Below are 21,102 nucleotides of genomic sequence, written 5' to 3'. Positions count from 1 at the left end.
AAATTCTAGTTAGGTCCATCTACAAAACACTACATAGGCGTGTCTCTGTGGAGGTTAATGATAATACAATATAATCATATGTAATATGATTATATATATATAACAACAATATATATAATAATCAAAGCCACATGACTCAAAGAAAGTTAAGATGCAGTCTGGCCTCCTTAACACAACACGTTAGGGCTTTGAAACTTGACCTGACCTGCACCCCCACCCTGGCCACAGGCTGCTTAACGGGACGAGGACCACTCATCCTCCTGTAAAATGGCCCATGTTCCTCCGGTTCTCGATGCCTTTCCCCACACAGTCCTTTCCTCTTTTCTGCACCCGCTGAAATGTTATCTGTGCCTTCTTTGTCCAGAGCATAATTAACTGCTTCTTTATGTAGCCTCTATGTTACTGTTTTTAGAGCATCCACGTCTGTCTGCCTCCCCCTGCAGTCAGTACTCAGTTCCCAGCTGTGTGCACACACTGGGAACATCAGGAAGGGACAGTCTCTGATACAACTTTATATCCCACTTGACACAGAGTTCAAGGGATTTCATTACATTCCATCACGGTGAAATCATTAACAGAAAAGGTCAAACATCAGGGAGGTAAGAGGAGAACTTCAAACACAAGACAGAAACTCATCCTTCTGACAGGCGTTCTGAATAACAGGACCATTTTGCTTTTTACACATGTAGATATACTAGTTATTCTACACAGGACCTGGGAAATACTGCCCAACAGAAACAGATGGCCTTTACCATCCTCTCTCTCCAGGAATCTTTGTGCCTGTTAATAAGTGTATCAGGGTGCCTGGCTAGCTCAGTCAGTACAGCGTCTGACTCTTGATTTTGAGATCGTGAATTCGAGCCCCATGTTGGGGGTAGACATTAAAAAAAAAAAATTTAAGTCTGTAAAAGAAAATAATCAAATAAGGAGGAGGGGAAAATATGTCTAACTATGACCTATAGGAGCTCAGAACATCTCCCTTCAATACCTTGTCCTCTCTAATGTTCGTTAGACAATTCCAATTTAATGAGCATGAGGTCAGAACCAAGTAATGTCACAAGTGCTCAACAGCTCATCAAGGACAAGATACGTGGCTCCTACACACAAGCACCACAAACTTAGCGGCTCACTTTAATAATTTTTAATGTTTATTTATTTTTGAGAGAGAGACAGAGCATGAGCAGAGGAGGGGCAGAGAGACAGGGAGGCACAGAACCCAAAGCAGGCTCCAGGCTCTGAGCTGCCAGCACAGAGCCCGATGAGGGGCTCAAACCCATGAACCGTGAGATCATGACCCAAGCCAAGGCCAGACGCTCAACCGACTGAGCCACCCAGACGCCCCATCGGCTCACTTTAAAGACTAGAAGTAGACGGAGTGCCTGGATGGCTCAGTCGGTTAAACCTCCAACTTTGGCTCAGGTCATGATCTCGCAATTCTTGAGCTCGAATCCTGCGTCAGGCTCTGTGCTGACAGCTCAGAGCCTGGAGCCTGCTTCAGATTCCACATCTCCCTCTCTCTATGCTCCTCTCCTGCTCATGCTCTCTCTTTCTCAAAAATAAACAAATATTAAAAAAAATTTTTTTTAATAATAAAAAAAATTTACTGCATTTAATGAGGAGTCAGAGCAGCTATTCATTTTTTTTTTCCCCTGATCATCCAAGTTTTCTTTAGTGAGCACACAATTTATCTGACTTAATTCTACAATTCAGAGGTCTTACTAATTTAGGTCTTTAGTCATTCCCAACCACTAGAAAAAAAAAAAAAAAACAAAACTACTCCAAATAGTTCATTCCACAGCCTTAATTTCAGTCTAGGGCTTCTAACCACAGGCCCCATCCTCCTCACTAATATTCGCTCTAGAACACGTTCTCTCAGCTTCTTCTCTTGGGAAGAAATGTGACCTACCTGGATCTCCTCCCGAGAAAGCTGCATTGAGTTCTGCACGAAGTCTGGGGGTTCCTCCCATCCTCCTTCCTGGGTCTCCAGGTTGTGGTAGTAATAGTATCCACCCTTCACCCAATGCTTCACCCATTTGCTGTTGTTATCTCCTGACAGAAAATAAAGGACAGATAAAAGAAACCCAGAGCCACACTTCCCACACTCCTACGTCTAAAACAGCAGGGTTATTCTGGCTGCATTAACAGTCTAAATAGAACCATTCCAAAACCCTGTTTCTTATATCTCTAAGAGTAAAGGGGCATCCTGAGTCCCTCCAAAATGATGGCTTTGTAATGTCTCAGCTCACTCATTTCAACGTCATAAAAAGAAAATACGAAGTCCAATTGTGGAACTAACCTTGACTAACTTTATTCCTTCTAAAGCCTGCATGTGAGAAGTTGGCACGTCAGAAAACTAATCTGATGAAAAGATTTGCAACCATTCAGCCTCTCCAGTTAATAAAAAAAAAAAGGCCATGCAATGGGATGAAAAATCTTACCTTTATTCCCCCTCCTTCTGAAGATTAACTACTTTTAACTAGCATCTATTGGATTAGGTAATCAGAACTAATGACACCCTATGAAAGACAACTAGTCAAATATTTTGATCCTTCTTGCTTGCCTTTTCAGAAACTGACCTTTTTAACACAGCTGCCTTTGCAGGGGAGGGGGTGTTTTTTTGTTTTTTAAATAGAGACATTACCTCCTCAGGGACTTTAAAACAAGCCTACCTTCCAAGCTTCTGGACTAAGACACCTTTCCCTACAGTTGCCCCCAGAGATTCGAGCTCTTCCTTTCAGGGCACAGATTTCTTTCCCAATAACTCACCTGCTGCCAGTTTTTTCTTCTTGGCCTCAGCAAGGTCACTCTGGTAAGTGTCACCACACTCAGGGATGACTCCATACAAGCCGACATCAGGGGAACGAAGGGCGCTCAGTGTTTTGCCAACATCACCACTGTCCACCGCCTCATTGATGGCATAGATTCCGAGGGCAACTATCCCAGAAGAGAAGGGTCACAAGAATAGTTCAGAAGTGTCTAAATGCGCACACTACGTCACCATGGCAGACTGTCCCCTGCCCCGCTCCGGCTCTCTATCAAGCTGGAAGGGGGGACACCGCACCACCCCCCACCCCCCACCCCGCCACAGAAACAGAAATAAAACACCCATACGTACACCTCTGTGCTTCCTGGGTGTCTTTGTTGGACTGCCAGATTCCACCTTGAATCTCATCCAACCATAACACCGCTGACTCATCCTGGGTTTCCTACACACCATTAAAGCAAAACAATATCAGAGTCATGACATTAGGGTACAAGAGATCAAGCGGACTTCTGAGACTCAATTAGAGGCAGAAGAAGTTCCAAACATACAAGACATATCGAACGGCCAACTGGAAGAGGCTGGGCATCGAAACCTGGTCAAAGCTTATGAGACATGCCTCAGATACAGGGGACGGATTACATGAACATGGATGCAAGGGGCTCAGGAAGTCACGAGCAGCTAGGAGCGGCAAAGGACCAAACTGGGAAGGGACCTGGGACTTCGTTAGTGCGACGAGGGCCACGGCACGAATAGGAACATGTGGTACTTTTTTAGAAGGCCCCTTTGACATCAATATTGAAAGGAAGTTAATATTCTCTATGACTGCTGTTTTTAAGATTGCCAGACTTCACCACAGGTAAAGCCAGGAGTCATTACAGGCAATCTAAACTTATCCCCAGCTTATATTCTAAACCTTGAACGTTACGTCAGTTGTTGGAAACTTAAAAACACATTTCCACACAGAAACATAATAAACAGTGATTAGTTTGCTCGGCATGGCCAACAAAAGTCTCACTGGTCCACAGTGCAGTCCAGGTTGAATACTGGGGATTGATAGGAAATAAAACCGGTGGCTTGCTTCCCTCTTTCTAAGTAAGTCTTAGACATTTTTTTTTAAGTAGCTTATTGGCGATCGTTTGCGCTGAAAGACATGTCAAACAGACTTGGATTGGCAGAAATATCCTCCAGTATCTTCTAATTTCCAAGAATCTGGCTAACACTCTGTGACTTGGGCAAGTCACTAGGGATTAGCCCCAGGTACTCACTGCTGTGAGGGGACAGATTCTACCATATCCACCTGTGTCAGTGTCAGAGTCAGAACTGGAAACCTCTGATACCAACTTAGATTTCAGTGGTCATACTGAGGTTACAGAAGTTTCAACCGTCTCCCAACAGTGAGGGTCCTCTGTTTGTTAATGTCTCCAAAAGTCTTAATAGATAGCACCAATACTGAAGATTAATACAGCAGTCTTCTCCAGAAAAGGCAAGACACTTCAGGTTTTGAAGTGGCCAGGCTGCGAGAGTCATGTTTGAGGTGATCCTGGCAGATCCAATAAAATTAACTGTTTCTCAGGCTTGAGCTAACAGCATTTGGGGTAAATAGCAGATCAAAACTCCATTCTAAGCGCTTGGTGTAAATATAACCTGCCAAGGCACCAATGAGACAACTGGGAGCAGGAACTACAATTACGCTGCCAGAGGAAGCAGGGCAAAACAGACCTTTTCAGTGTCCTCAGGAGGCCCAACAGTCTAGCAAAACCTCAGAGGAAGCTTCCCTTTCCTCCCACATTATTGTGGAGAGAGACACAATGTTGCAATCAGCAGAGCGGAGGCAGTGGCCAAAGCACCTTGGTGACAGGAGAAAGCCAAAGGAAGCCATGGGATGTTGAAAGCTGTAATGTATTCCTTTCAAATGCAGAGTTTTAGGAAGAAAGGTCATTTAAGCAAATTAAGGTAAATGCTGGGCTTAGAATCTTAAGAGGCGCTGTCCCAATTTTAAGAAACTGACACTGGGGAAAGGAAATGAGTACATGGACAAATAGAATGCATGAACATATCACCTAAGAGCTTCAGAAGTTAGTACGTTCCTACCACTAGTCACTTTCTGGTACTGAAAACAAAACGGCCATACACGATCCCCCTAAAATCATATCAATAAATACTGGAAATGCTAAGCAATAGTTTCAACGGGAGACAATATGGTGAGTCAGCTCCAGGTCTGTGACAACGTAAACTGAGAAACCACACACCAGAGGGCTGGAGGCGTAATCTCCAGAAGAGGTAGCCTGAAAGTCGTCGCACATAAAAACAAAAGTATTCCCACAGAACCAGGTCCTTTTTGGTTCACTTTTAGGTTAATCGCACATCAGATACCCCTGAGCAGAAATCTACTGTACACAGAGCTGGGAGGTTTGGCACAATGTTCCCTGCATTCAGAGAAAGGCCCAGCTTACCAAGAATTCTGACCATTCCGAGTTGTGCCTTCTCTGCCCCAGGCAGACTAAGGCAAAACAATCAAAACAAACACATGCACGCTCCCCTAAGAAGGGGGCGGGCTGGCGAGAGAAGCGGAAGCGGAAGCGAGAGAAGGGAACAGATGGGTGTGTCGGGTGTGGCAGGGAAAGATGGTGTAGGAATGGCCGTCACCAGACTGAAGGAGGAAAGAGACACACACCACCTCATCCCAGTGTAAGGAAAGGACAGGTTCTCTCAGCTCCCATCAGATCAAATAAGATGACAAAAAACCCAGATGCCCCCACACACTCTAAAGAGACCACCCAAGATTAACACAAATCATTGAGCAGAGAGTTAAAACTCTAGGCTAGATACCGTGGAGAATACCGAGATAAAAGACTTAATGTGAAAATGCTACATAAAATATACTGAAATTCTGCCCCTTAACAAGGCTGACACTTGCACACTGGCTGCATTCAGAAGAGGTAAAGAGACAGAAACCAGAAATAAGAACCAAAAAGAGTGGGCAATGATTGTAGGTAAATATGGGGAAAGGAAAGGGAGAAGGGGCAAAGAGTGGCCATTCTGTGTGTGTGTGCACAGCACAAACTCACACACCTCCATAGGGCACTTCTTACCCCTTAAGTCTCTCCTGTTACATGGGGCATGATTTGCATGTGTGACGACAGATAAAATATTATTAAATTATGAACGAATATTGGGGCGCCTGGGTGGCACAGTCGGTTAGGCGTCCGACTTCAGCCAGGTCACGATCTCGCGGTCCGGGAGTTCGAGCCCCGCGTCAGGCTCTGGGCTGATGGCTCAGAGCCTGGAGCCTGTTTCCGATTCTGTGTCTCCCTCTCTCTCTGCCCCTCCCCCGTTCATGCTCTGTCTCTCTGTGTCCCAAAAATAAATAAACGTTGAAAAAAAAATTAAAAAAAATTATTAACGAATATTAATTTAATATTAAATAACATTGAGATATTACTTATCATCATACATGCAAACCATGCCACATATACACACACACACACAAACTACGCCATACATATATACACACATCAACACACACATACATGCATCTATACAACACACGCATCAACAACGCAACACAAGCACTCAACAATCCGAAGAGCAGTCCTATGGCCCGCTGGACTGGGTATTAATCCTTTAGTTGCTGCACAGCCAAAGTCCAGGGAAAGAGCAAGAACCGGGGGTGGCACACATTGTCAGGGCAGCAGCAGCAGACCAAACAAAAGTATCTCAATATTCCAACAACTGGTACAGTCGCGCTGGTGCACACCAGCTGATTTTTAGCCACGTGCACATATGTATGTACACACACCGTAGGGGGGGGAGCAGAACAGAGAGTTACAAGTCATTCACACCTGTAATTATAAAAGGAGCCCTGGAGACTCCCTGATGTCCATGTCTTAGCATGCAGATATTACTACCCAATGACTAGGAATCTACTTTAACAAGTATTCCAAAAACACTAAATTTAAATGGAGAGAGAAGTGACCATCAGTGAAAATAGTACAGTAAGGACTTCTGAAAATCCTCTCCTCCATAAAAGCAACAAAAACACTGGCAAAAGTCATCAGAGGCAACTTTTTCAAAACTACGTAAATTGACCAAATGCTTGCAGTAATCAGTTTATTCAAGAATAACCGCTGAATTTCATTAACAACTGTGAGCTTTGTGGCATTTCAAATGGCCCCATTTCCATCTGTCTCCCCCCACCACACACACACACCTTCCTCAGAGCCCCTTCCATTCCCAGAGAACTGTCACTAGCTGACCTGGTAGGTAGATCCCTAGAAGACCAAGCAAGGCTGTCTTCATCTGAACTGACTTAGAGCATGCCCTGTGCAAACAGCCTTTTCTCCAGGGGCATTTATCAAAAACAGTAAGAGGCACTTGTTTAACATCACAAATGTCTAGAGCAATGGATAAAAATTAAGGCAAACAGTAAGCTAACCAAAAAGCTTAAAAAGGAAGATTTGAGAACGAGATGTCCACAGAGAGCTTTGGAAGCCTCTGACATACTCCTGAGATGGGAATCCAGAAGGCCATAATACATCTGTGAGTTGTGCACATGCTCAGAAAAGACCCGATAAGGCTGTAAGGGCTCACCTCTGGCCAACCTTGAAGTTTTGGGCAAGCATGAAGTGAAGGGTAAGACAGAATTGCAAAGTACCTGGCTGAGTGTTGAAGATGCACCCCAACATGCACACTGGCCCTCAGCAAAAGCTGGGAGCTTTATTGGTTCTAGGCATTTAAAAATACTCTGCCTATGGGCCCCTGGGTGGCTTAGTCAGTTGAGCGTCTGACTCTTGATTTTGGCTCAGGTCATGATCTCACAGTTTGTGAGTTTGAGCCCCACGTAAGGCTCTGTGGTGACAGTGTGGAGCTTGCTTGGGATTCTCTCTGTCCCTCACTCTCTGTCCCTCTCTCTCTCTCAAAATAAATAAACTTAAAAAAAAAAATACTCTGCCTAACCATTAGATGACTTGTAGCTAATTAAGCAGAGACTTCAGTGGCCACATATGACGCAACAGGATTGAAAGTCACTAAACAGACAACATTAACAAAAGACAACAATAAACCTTGAGGAAGGGATAGACTCTGATTTCCAGAGTTGCCCCATTATAAAATGTCCAGTTTTCAACAAAAAAATTACAAGACATGCAAAGAAACAAGAAAGCAAGATTTGACAAAGTACAATATCCATTCATGATAAAAATCCTCAACAAAGTAGGTTGAGAGGGGGGTGCCTGGGTGGCTCAGTTGGTTAAGGATCTGATTGTGGTTCAGGTTATGATCTCATGGTTTAGGAGTTCGAGCACCATATCGGGCTCAGAGCAGAGCCCGCTTCAGATCCTCTGTCCCCCTCTCTCTCTACCCCTTCCCCATTCATGCTCTCTCTCTTTCAAAAATAAATAAAAACTTAAAAATACATACTGTTAAAAAAAAAAAAAAGTAAGTTTAGAGGGAACATGTGTCAACATAATAAAGGCCATATATGAAGAACTCACAGCTAACATCATACTCAATGGTGAAAAACTGAGAGCTTTCCCCCTAAGGTCAGGAACAAGACAAGGATGTCCACTCTCACCACTTTTATTCAACATAGTACTGAAGTCCTAACCACAGCAATGAGAAAGAAAAAGAAATAAAAGTCATCCAAATTGATATGGAAAAAGTAAAACTTTCACTATTTGCAGATGACATGGTATCATATATTGAAAACCCTGAAGTCTCCACCAAAACACTGCTGGAACTGATAAATGAATCCAGTAACATCACAGGATACAAGATCAACATAGAGAAATCCATTGCGTTTCTATACACTAATAATGAGGTAGCAGAAAGAGAAATTAAGGAAACAATCCCATTTACAATTGCACCAAAAATAATAAAATACCTGGGAATAAACTTAACCAAAGAGATAAAAGACCTGAACTCTGAAAACTCAAAAACTACCGATGAAAGAAATTGAAGATGACACAAATGGAAAGACATTCCATGCTCATGGATTGGAAGAATTAATATTGTCAAAATGTCCATACTACCCAAAGCAACCTACAGATTTAACGCAATCCTCATCAAAATACCAACAACATCTTTCACAGAACTAATATAATCCTAAAATTTGTATGGAACCATAAAAGATGCTGAATACCCAAAGCAATCTTAAAAAAGAAAAACAAAACTGGAGGTATCACAAACCCAGGATTTCAAGTTATACTACAAAGCTGTTGCAATCAAAACTGTATGGTACTAGCACAAAAAAAGACACATGCATCAGTGGAGCAGAATAGACAGTCCAGGAATAAACCCACGATTACACGGTCAATAATCTTCAATAAAGGAGGCAAGAATATGCAATGGGAAAAAGTCTCTTCAACAAATGCTGATGGGAAAACTGGACAACTACATGCAAAAGAACGAAACTGGACCACTTTCTTACACCATCCACAAAAGTAAACTCAAAATGGATTAAGAACCTAAACGTGAGACCTGAAACCACAAAAATCCTATAAGAGAGCCCAGGCAGTAATTTCTCTGACAGGGGCTGGCCATAGCCAACATTTTTCTAGATATGGCTCCTGAGGCAAGGGAAACAACAGGCAAGGGACTACATCAAAATAAAAAGCTTATGCACAGCAGAGGAAATGATCAACAAAACTAAAAGACAACTTACTGAATGGAAGAAGACATTTGCAAATGACGTATCTGATAAAGGATTAGTATCCAAAATATGTAAACAACTTATACAACTCAACACCCAAAAAACAATCCAATTAAAAATGGGCAGAAGACAGGAAGACACATTTCCCCAAAGACATACAGATGGCCGACACATGAAAAGATGTTCAATATCACTAATAATCAGGGAAATGCAAATCAAAACCAAAATAAGATATCACCTCACACCTGTCAGAATGGTTAAAATCAAAAGCACAAGAAACAACAAGTGTTGGCAAGGATATGGAAAAAAAAGGAACCCTTGTGCACTGTTGGTGGGAGTGCACACTGATACAGTCACTGTGGAAAAGAGTATGGGGGTTCCTCAAAAATTAAAAATAGCTCTCTCCTTTTCTCCACCATCATGGTATGTGCAGTTGACAGTTCCTCACCATGTCTTCTCAAAGACTCTCATGATAAAGCAATTCCTGGCCAAGAGACAAATGCAGAATCGTTCCATTCCCCATTTTTCCAGGAGGGATGAAAACTGGTAATAAAATCAGGTACAACTCCAAGAGGAGGCACTGGAGAAGAACCAAGCTGGGTCTGTAAGGAATTCCACATGAGATGGCATACATATTTATGCTGCTCATATCCTGTCACTCTATAAGCATCATTACTACCTGAACAATAGACATGTTTTATCCGGGAAATGATTCTTCTGTTACTTTGCTTCTGCACCAGTAGGTTGGTTCAGTAATAAAGATGTGAGATGTTTTGCTTGGAAAAAAATTAAAAATACAACTACCATATGATCCAATAATTCCAACTACTGGGTATTTATCCAAAGAATACAAAAAACACTAATTTGAAAAGACATATGCACCCTTATGTTTCTAGCAGCATTATTTACAATAGCCAAATAATGGAAGCAGCCTAACTGCCCATCAATAGATGAATGGATACAGAAGATGTGGTATTCTCATACAATGGAATACTACTCAGCTATAAAAAAGAATAAAATCGGGGGGGGGGGGGGCGGGGCCTGGGCGGCTCAGTCAGTTAAGCCTCTGACTTTGGCTCAGGTCATGATCTCACCGTCTGTGAGTTCAGCCCCGTGTCGGGCTCTGTGCTGACAGCTCAGAGCCTGGAGCCTGCTTCAGATTCTGTGTCTCCCTCCCTCTCTGCCCCCCCTCTGCTCATGCTCTGTCTCAAAAATAAATTTAAAAAATCACACACACACACACAAAAGAATGAAACTGGGGCACCTGGGTGGCTCAATTGGTTGCACATCCGACTTTGGCTCAGATCATGAACTTGCAGATCATGAGTTCGAGCCCCGCATCAGGCTCTGTACTAATAGCTTAGAGCCTGGAGCCTGCTTCGGATCCTGTGTCTCCTTCTCTCTCTGTTGCTTCCCTGCTTGTTCTCTTACTCTCTTTCTCTCAAAAATAAATAAAGATTAAAAAAATTAAAAAAAAAAGAAATCTTGCCATATGCAATGACGTCGATAGAGCTAAAGAGTATTATGCTAAGTGAAGTAAGTCACTCAGAGAAAGACAAATACCATATGATTTCACTCATATGTGGAATTTAAGAAACAAAACAAATGAATAAAAAGAAAAAAAGACTCTTAACTACACCAGATGGTTACCAGAGGGGAGATGGGTGGAGGGTATGGGTGAAATAGATGATGGGGATTAAAGAGTACACTTACCATGATGAGCACTGAGTAATGTACAGAACTGCTGAATCATTGTATCATATACCTGAAACTAATATAATATAATATAATATAATATAATATAATATAATATAATGTAATTATACTGGAATTAAAATTTAAAAAGGGAATAACAAGAAAAAAAGAAAATTCTATGAAACTACCAAAGTGAAAAAAAGAAACAGGAAAGTAAGGTTCAAACAGGGGAAAAAAGCAAACAGACTTAAATTATCTATTTTAAATATGTTCAAAGAATTAAAGGAAACCATGTCTAAAGAACTTAAAGTATAAGGGGCGCCTGGGTGGCGCAGTCGGTTAAGCGTCCGACTTCAGCCAGGTCACGATCTCGCGGTCTGTGAGTTCGAGCCCCGCGTCAGGCTCTGGGCTGATGGCTCAGAGCCTGGAGCCTGTTTCCGATTCTGTGTCTCCTTCTCTCTCTGCCCCTCCCCCGTTCATGCTCTGTCTCTCTCTGTCCCAAAAATGAATAAACGTTGAAAAAAAAAAAAGAAAAAAAAAAAAAGAACTTAAAGTATAAGAACAGTATCTTACCAGAGAATAGCAATAAAGAAACAAATTATTTTTTTAAAAATGAAATTCTGGAGTTGAAAAGTACAATAACTGAGATGAAAAATTTACTGGAGGGACTCAGCAGATTTGATCACGCAAAAGAAAGAGTCAGCGAACTTGAAGATGACAGGTCTGTTTGTGTATTTATTTTAAAGTTTATTTATTTTACTTATTTTGAGAGAGAGAGAGAGAGAGAGAGAAGAGAGGAGAGAGAGAGAACCCCCAGCAGGCTCTGCGCTGTCAACACAGAGCCCAGCTCAGGGTTCAAACCCACGAACCATGAAATCATGATGTGAGCTAAAACTGAGAGTCAAATGCTTAACCATTTGGGCATCCACCCAGGCGCCCGAAGATAGGTCAATTTAAATTTACAGTCTGAGTAACAATATCCAGTCTAAGGAACAGTTATGAAAAAAGAATGAGAAAAAATGAATCAAGCCTCAGAAATCTGTGGACACCATTAATAATATCAATATACGCAAAACAGAATTCCCAGAGGGCAACAAGAAAGGGAAGGAGGAATAAAGAATACTGGTAAAAAAATCCGAATAGGCCTATAACAAACACAGACGTGGAAACACATTCTACAAAAACAAACAAACAAAAACATACGGCCATATGGCTTCGCTGGTGAATTCTACCAAACGTTTAAAGAACAATCACAGCGGTCCTTTAGAAACTCTTCTAAAACCTAGAAGAGGAAGTTATACTTCCCAGTTCATTCTTTGAGGCCGGTATTACCCTGATACCAAAACCAGACACAAAGATATCACAAGAAAACTACAGACCAAATTTAAATTAAGATTTTTGTTCGCTAATTTTAGAACTCAGATGATTATTTTTAAAACCACTCCCAAAAATGGCTCAGAGGAACTGCTAAGCTGAGGCCTAAAAAAAGCCAATTCCACCAAATACTTGTCTACACAGCTGGGCCTGGCACTATCAAGCAAATTTTCCCCTAACTCCGCCCCCCTTCCTCCCCTTTTGATGGATCCTGAAAGTTACTCCCCTGCAAAAGGAAATGCTTCAAACTCTAGTCACATCCTCTAAAACTTTAACTCCCACGACCCAAACAAAAGGAGCAGTCAGGCTCACAGCATGTGAGAGCAGGTACAAGTTGTGTGATCCAGTGACTTTCCTTTTTTAGAGGTTTCCTTTTTTAGGGAACCAGACCTAGCTCATTCTCTCAAAGCCCACTCCTCTGTCAGTCAGATCTAAGATTCCTTCTGGACTTATATGGTAGCAAAAACAAACGCCACCACCACTGGCCCTCACAAAATCAGGGCAGCCAGGCCCCGGGTTAGATATTCTGAATCAGGAATAGAGTTAAAGCTTAGGAATCTGTATTTTTAAAATGACTTTTCAGGGCACCTGGGTGGCTCAGTCGGTTAAGCATCCGACTTTGGCTCAGGTCATGATTTCATGCTTCATTCGTGTCAGGCTCTGTGCTGACAGCTCAGAGCCTGGAGCCTGCTTCGGATTCTGTGTCTCCCTCTCTCTCACACAAATAAATACTAAAAAAAATTTTTTTAAATAAAATAAAATGACTTTTCAAGTGTTTTCACAATCTGCCAAGTTTGGGAAGCTCTGGTCCAAATGGTCCAAAATTAATATCAAAGACAGAGAACGCCATTTACAACCGCTTCTCACCCAAGTAATTATCACATTAGATCCGATCCCTTCTTCTCAGTTTCTGGACTACAAAATAGGACTTGTGTTTCACATCACTGACATTCTGCACCATGATGTGCCTCTTAAGTGAAATCTGGTACTTGCTGTATTTATATGATTAGGACACGGTAATGCCAACTACTCTCCTGACAATGCAATCAAAGGGGGCCAATCAACATTACAGTGTTAGCCACAACCCCTCATCCCAGCCCACGCTTACAGAGCCTGCATCAGCGGGAGCATACAAAAGCCTCAATAACACAAAAGTTCTGGTCTGTTTTTCCACCTTTGGTTTCCCAGAAAGAATGTGACCCCCTAAACTAAAAATTTCTTTTGGGGTCAGGGGTGGGGGGAGGCGGTGCCTGGCTGACCCTGTCAGTAGAGAGACCCTTGATCTCAAGGTTGTGAGTTCGAGACACCCATTAGGTGTAGAGATTACTTAAAAATAAAATTAAAAAAAAAAAAAAAAAAAAAAAAAGATTTTTCTTTTAGTTCTTCTGCTTGCTACCAGACCTCACTGTAGGGATCCTCTCAGTCAGAAAAGAAAGGTGTGGTCCCCCCTATGTAACTGTTATTACTTAGGAAGAACCTAAAAGGAGATCCATCACAATTAGAAAAACAGAAGTAATTATGTCTTAATCATGCAACTAACATCTGAGGGCCTACTATATACAAAGAAACTTCCTACTCAGCAACATGATAAAAAGAGGTACAAATCTTGTCCATTTCCGTCAACAACCTAGCTGAGAGGTAAGACAAACTTTTTAAAAGGTGTGTTATAATCACCCACAAAAACTTTTATGTTCATAGCAGTATTACTCCTAATAGCCATAAAGTAGAAACAATCTATGTGTCCATCAGCTCATGAATGGATAAGTAAAATGTGGTACAGCCATACAGTGGAACATAATTTGACAGTAAAAAGAAATGATGTACTCCCAACACATGCTACAACTTGGATAAACCAAGCTAAATGAAAGAAGCCAATCACAAAGGACCACATATTGTATGAGTCCATGTAGACGAAATGACCAGAAGAGGCAAATCCACCAACAGAAGCAGACTGCTGGTTGCCTCGAGCTGGAGAGACTAAGGGAAAATGAGAAGTGACTAATGAGTGCCAGGTTTCTCTCTGGGGTGACAAAAATCTTCTAAAATTGATCGAGGAGAGGGTCGCACAACTCTGTGAATAGAATAAAAACCGCTGAATTGTACGCTTTGAAATGGTGAGATCTATGCTATGAGAGTTACATCTCAGTAAAGCCATTATAAAAAACATGGCATTTATCTACTAAAGCTTATGTGTATTCCCTATGACCCATCCATTCTACTTCTAAATGTACACCTAATTAATAGAAATGATACATATATTTACCAAGAGACATGTACTAAAATATTCATAGAAGCACTATTTGCAATAGCCAAAGAATGGGAAACAACCCCAAATTTACCAACGATGAATATATAACCCCGTGATGGAATAGCACACAACAATGAGAATGAACAAACTCATACGTCTTGCAGCTACACAGATGAATTTCACTAACATTATGTTGGGCAAAAGAAACCAGATATAAGAGAGTATAAAATGCTACTTACAGGCAGTTCAAATACAATTCAAATACAGGCAAAAATCAACCGTGGCATTAAAAATCAAGATAGTGGTTACCAGCAGGTGGGTGAGTGGGGGGTGGACAAGGACAGAAAAGGATGGGGTGGACAGTTCCGTTAAGCTTTTCATAATCTGAGTACCAATTACACAGGTATGCTCTTGAAAATTTATGGCACTTTTAATTCTCATATATACTAACGCAACTTACGTAACTTACACAATTTTGGCATTATGTTTCAACACAGAATTTACTTAAAGAGACACAAGAGATGTGTCTACAACAACAGAGAACCACAAAAACACCCAAATATGCACTGTCACGTCTCGTGTCCCTCCAGTGCTCTGAGTGCAAAGGTGCCAGAAAACCGTCATTGAGGAAATGAAGGGAGACATTTCCTCTGTCTCTGAAGGGATGAGGGATGAAGTGCTCTGAAGGGAAAAGAACAATTTCAGTGCCACTCACCTGGGCCTTCTCTCTCTTTGCTCTGATCAGCATGTCTTGGTAATGCTGGGCCACTTCTGCGAGAACCCCCTCAAGTTTAGCGGCAGGAATCTGCAGGGCCTGCAGAGTCTTTTGGGCATCACCTTCATCCAGGGCTTCGTTAATTAAACCAATGGCTAAAATCCCTAAATATGAAGGGACAAAGGTTATTTTCTTTTAATTAACAAATTATTTAAACAAATCTAAGTAATCATAAATCTACCCAAGCATGATTCAAATCATAACTTGACACCTATAATATTAAGCAGCATTTAATTTTTTTTTAGTATTTGTTTCATTTAAAGTAAACTCCCTGGTATCCATATTGCCACTGAAACCTCAAGTCTTTCTGTTTTATTTTTAATTGCTCTACCTGAAAAGTTGAGAGAATTTTCATGAAACTGGCTTTAATAATCTAGCTTTCAAGTACTTTGCAATGTGTAATCAAAACCATTTTTGATTCACAGCACGTCAGAGTTCAAAGAATCCTAAAAAGTCACCTGATCAACATCTTTATGTAAGAAAAGACTACGGGCGCCTGGGTGGCGCAGTCGGTTAAGCGTCCGACTTCAGCCAGGTCACGATCTCACGGTCCGTGAGTTCGAGCCCCGCGTCAGGCTCCGGGCTGATGGCTCAGAGCCTGGAGCCTGTTTCCGATTCTGTGTCTCCCTCTCTCTCTGCCCCTCCCCCGTTCATGCTCTGTCTCTCTCTGTCCCAAAAATAAATAAACATTGAAAAAAAAAATTTAAAAAAAAAAAAAAAAAAGAGAAGACTAGGCTTAGAGATTTCTTCTTCAAGATCACACCGCAAACAGGTGGCCGATGGCAGATCCAACCCGAGGGCTCCCCACCCCAAGGCAAGGCTCTTCTCACTAACCAACGGCATTTTTCTTACAGGAAATACAAACTGAACGAGTTAAAACTAAAAACATTCACTCCTTAGGTATCTCAGGCAGCTGTACTACTTCTGTAAAGGCTCGGTGGTAGAAGAAAAATTTGGCTGACCTTTGACCCGAGTTTCTGAGATGGAAGCCTCTGAACCCCTTGGAATTTCCTAAATGGTAGGATTATCTGTGTCATTCTTGCCGGGCTTCTAGGACCACACCTGAGTCTATCTATGCGATGGTCTCAGGACGGGGGCTGGTCATGCCGGCAAGACCAAGCACGAGATCAAAATACTGGGGCTTTGAGCCGTGTGATATCGTGGTATCAGCCCAGCCTGCCTATCTCCAGGGAGGGGAGGCAGACCAGAAACCGAATTCAGTTACATGGCCAACAACCAATCCTTCACAGGTAACGAAGCCCCTTAAGAACTCTGGACACCCCACACTCAGGTGAGCCTCCCTGGTTGTGAAACACATCCTAAGGACACATAAGCTTCACATTTGGGACCCTACCAGACATCCCCCTACAGGTCTCCTTTTTCTGACCACTTCTGATTTGTATACTCTATAATAAAACTATCATCACAAACATAGGCTTTTCCCTGAGTTCTGCAAGGCACTCTAGCAAATTATTGAACCTGCGGGGGGGAGATTGAGGGAACCTCTGAATTTATAGCCAGTTGTTCAGAAGCGTGGTGACCTGGGAACTCCTTAGAGTTTGTGACTGGTGTCTGAAATGAGAGGAGTCTTAAGGAGGACTGTGCCCTGCACCCGCGCAAGATGACCTAACTCCAAGTAGTTAGTTAGCGTCAGAACTACTTGTTACAAAACGTTTAAAAATAAAAGATCATGTTCAAGGGACGTCCTGAATATTTTAGTTTTTATTACACACACACCTAATTGTAGCAGTTGCCTGAGGTTTTGAAAACAACATCTAACCTTAGCTTTCTGAGATACACACACACACACACACACACACATCCAATTTCCAAAAATCTTTCTAGGACTAGTGTTCAGAATCAGGTCGTGGAATCACACCATCTTTAATTGTGTCATTATTTGAAGGGATAATTAAATAGATTACTCACTCTCATGTTCCTCCTGCACCACCAGATTCACATGGTCCACACAAGCCTGAATGTCATTCCATGTAATAAATCCATTATTTTCTGCATGTGCCTGAGTTTTCAGTTTCATCAGCTCATCGAGATACCTGCCTCATTCCCCCAACAAAAAAGACAATAAAGGACAACATAAGAAAAGGGACCTTCAGGAGTGGCTCAGTCAGTTAAGCGTCCAACTCTTAGTTTCAATTCAGGTCGTAATCTCATGGCTTATGGGATCGAGCCCCACACTGGGCTCTGTGCTGTCAGCATGGGGACCTGCTTGGGATTCTCTCTGCCCTTTCCTTGTGTGTATGCATGTTTGCTTGCTCTCTCTCTCTCTCTCTTTCAAAATAAATAACATTAAAAAAAAAAAAAGAAAAGAAAAGTAAAAGGAATCTTCAGGATTGTCACAGATGACAGGAATGAGAAGACTGGGAACAAATTATCCAAGGAACAAAGACAGCTAATGTATCCCAACAGTTTGACATACTCTGGAGGAAAACTTTGGGACTGAGGAGTTACCTTCAACAAAATGTGAAAATGTAAAGGCATCACTACTTCTTCCCTTTTTTTTTTTTTTAAGTTTATTTTTTTCTTTTTGTAATCTCTACACCCAATGTGGTGCTTGAATTCATCACCCCAAGATTGAGCGCACGCTCTGGCAAACGAGCCATCAAGGCGCCCCAGGATATCATTCATTCTTAACAGCCTGTTACATGTTCTAAATTCCACGTATCACCAACTAATAACCAGAGGCAGTGTCTCAACCAATTCCTAAAGACAAAAAAACAAGGCCATACACCAGCTAACAAAATATCATTAAGGGTCTCTGGCTGGCTCAGTCAGTATGGTGTGTGTCTCTTGATCTTGGGGTCGTGAGTTCAAGCCCTGCGTTGGGTGTAGAGCTTACTTTAAAAAAAAAAAAAAAAAAGGATATCACCATTAAGCAACTCTTACTGAATATTAAGTACTGATTTAAACAAGAACTATCAACCAGAGTTAAAAACACTAGGTGATGGTTAAAGGGGAACTGGATATTTTGATGGTGCAAAGGTACGAAAAGAGATTATGCTAAGGGAAAAACATAAATATACATTAGAGGGATAAGTTGTCTCCCCAGTTCAAAGATCAATCTTAGTATTTCTAACGGTGACACAAGTAGATTTCATATGCCTCTAGTTAAGAGATATGAAACACACATCACCAAAAATGTTGACTTGAATCTTGACAACCCTTTGGATGTAATTTCCAATTTACAGGAATAAGCCAAATATCAGGAAGCAACCAGAACCCGAAGACAGAACATTTTATACAAATTGGTCCCCACTCTTTAACCAGTCGGCATCATGAAGACAGGAACCACGCTAGATTAGAAGATACCTAAGGGATACAACAGTCAGATGTAGCACATGGTCCTGCACTCGATCCTGGTTTGAAGAGACCAGGTGAAAAGGACAGTTTTGGAACAAGTGAAGAAGCATGAAAACGGACTAGGCTTAGAAGATACTAAAGCTGAAGTGCTGCTTTTGTCAGGGTAGAAGACAGCACTATTGTGGCTACAAAATAAGTACCTTCATTGTTCCAGATAAGCATATCTATATATTTAGGAGTCGAATGTCATGATAATAGGTAATTTACAATAAGTCACCCAGCATAACAGTTAATAAAGTGAATCAAAACAGGAAAAAAAAAGAAAAGATCACACTAAGGTCACAATGCCTGAAAACGGGAGTGTTGCTGACCAGCAACAGAGTAAGAGCCGTCTGATGGACTCAAGCCGCCACTCTGGGCACCCACCTCTGACAGTTTTCTTCTTCAATATTGGTAAGGCCTGTCACGGAACTGCTCAACTGTTTCCACACGGTGTTCATGTCCCCCGACTCCAGCGCCCTGTTGATTAGGGCCACTGATGACAACATCTCCACTGCGACAGAGAGCTCAGGATGGGTGAGGTTATGCTGTACAGAGAGGGGGAGGGGGAGAAGGGGAGGACAGACATTCTTGGACACCAAGCAAGGTTACAAGTTTAATAAAGGCATAAGAAGTCTAAGCTTCTGGTTTATTTAATTTAAAAAAAAAAAAAAAAAAAGGCTCTGCCAACGACTCCAAGGGGCAGGTATCAAGTTCATGGCCACTCCATTTTGCTCACAAGCAGGACAGGTTCAGCTGACTTACCTCAGGACTCTGTTGCTGCAGGGTAGCCAGCTCTTTCTGATAAAGACCAGCAGCAAATGGAAACACCTGGGGCAGCTGGGCCTCGGGATTCATGAGCTCCAGAACCGTCTTCTCAGCAACACCCTTCTGGATGGCGGCGTTGATCGCTGCCACGGCTGTCAATCCTGGTAGAAAACAGGTGAGAAATGCAGCTGGCGTGGGAAGCCCCGAGGGGAAGGAGAGTCGTCTTCACAGAAGAAAGTTACATTCTGTGGATAAACTATCAGCCCTAATGTTTGAAGTGGAAATTTCATCTTTACGGAACAGGCTCCCCCTTTGTATGAAGGTGAACCGGAGGCCAGGCCGACTGTATCTCCACTGTATCTCCACGAAGCTGTTTCAAAGGGTGGCCTCCCTTCTCCCTCACCCATATCTTCCTTCCACTCCAATTTATAAAACATCTTTCTAAAACGTCTCTTCCATCCCCTGCAGCCCGGCAAGTAGAGGACCAGCTCCTTAAGCTGCCACGCAAAGGTTTCCGGTCTTTCCAAGCCTTTATCTTACACAGCTCAGCTCCAAACACGTACAAAAATGTTATTCGAACCACCGTTGTTTCCAGACTTCTTTCACCTTCTATACCTCTACTCGCGTGTCCTTCCTTCCTCTCTCCCACGTTAGGAGCGTCCTTCTCCTTCTCCTCCCTCCTCCACCGTCCAGATCTTACCGATCAAGCCCCTAAGTCTCACCTCCCCCAACCGTCAGGTGCCTCCCGGCCCGAGTGAGCCTCCACGGGCTCAGCTCTGCTTTGAAAACCAGGGGAGCCGCCGCCGCCAGAGGCACCCGGTGGTGGATGGCGAGCAGGCCTGGGGAGGGGGCGAGGAGTGACGGAATCTGACCTCAGACGCCCCTTGTGACATCAGCCCCACTCGGCCTCTCAGGGGGGGCTCTTACTTCTCTGATACTGCTGGGCAGCGCTGTTGGCAGCATCCACTCCAGACTGCAGTTCCTCCTTCTGCAGGGGATCCGCCTGGCCACCCTAAGAAAAGCAAACAACTTGGTTTTTCTTTTAAGTTTATTTACTTATTTTGAGAGAGAGAGGGAGAGAGAGGGGGGGGGAGTGCACAAACATGTGGGGGAGGTGCAAAGAGAGGGATGGAGGGAGAGAGAATCCCAAGCGGGCTCCAAGCCGTCAGGGTAGAGCCTGATATGGCTCGATCTCAATCTCAAAACTGTGAGATCATGACCCGAGCCGAAATCAAGAGTCACGGACTCTCAGCGACTGAGCCACCCAGGCGCCCCAAGCAAAGAACATTTATATAAGGATTCTCATGCCTACGCCTCCAGGTCTTATAGTTGTCGTATCTCAACAGCAGTCACAGGGACAAAGAACCAGAGGCCTAAGTGACAGCTTCAGGCTACGTGCAAAGTAGCAGCCCTGGGTAGAGCCAAAGCCCTTGCCAAATCTGGGGTAGAGTGACTTTCCAGACACCAGTACA

General features: G+C 42.7%; 1 protein-coding gene across 1 annotated transcript in view; it reads right to left on the bottom strand.

Moving 5' to 3' along the window:
* The window catches only part of IQGAP1 (IQ motif containing GTPase activating protein 1), a 103,378-nt gene that overhangs the window by 29,813 nt on the left and 52,463 nt on the right, over nucleotides 1-21,102 (bottom strand). Inside the window, exons 11-18 of the mRNA XM_030317324.2 lie at nucleotides 20,558-20,642; nucleotides 19,628-19,791; nucleotides 19,250-19,410; nucleotides 17,435-17,559; nucleotides 15,446-15,609; nucleotides 3,116-3,206; nucleotides 2,767-2,934; nucleotides 1,907-2,049 (exon numbers count right to left, since the gene is read on the bottom strand). Coding sequence (XP_030173184.1) covers nucleotides 1,907-2,049; nucleotides 2,767-2,934; nucleotides 3,116-3,206; nucleotides 15,446-15,609; nucleotides 17,435-17,559; nucleotides 19,250-19,410; nucleotides 19,628-19,791; nucleotides 20,558-20,642 — 1,101 coding nt within the window. The remainder of the gene's footprint in view (nucleotides 1-1,906; nucleotides 2,050-2,766; nucleotides 2,935-3,115; nucleotides 3,207-15,445; nucleotides 15,610-17,434; nucleotides 17,560-19,249; nucleotides 19,411-19,627; nucleotides 19,792-20,557; nucleotides 20,643-21,102) is intronic.

Source organism: Lynx canadensis, chromosome B3 (genome assembly GCF_007474595.2).
Source record: "Lynx canadensis isolate LIC74 chromosome B3, mLynCan4.pri.v2, whole genome shotgun sequence".
NCBI classification, from domain to species: domain Eukaryota; kingdom Metazoa; phylum Chordata; class Mammalia; order Carnivora; family Felidae; genus Lynx; species Lynx canadensis.
The sequence above is the reverse complement of the archived record's forward strand: the minus strand, read 5'-3'. Positions and strand labels throughout refer to the sequence as shown.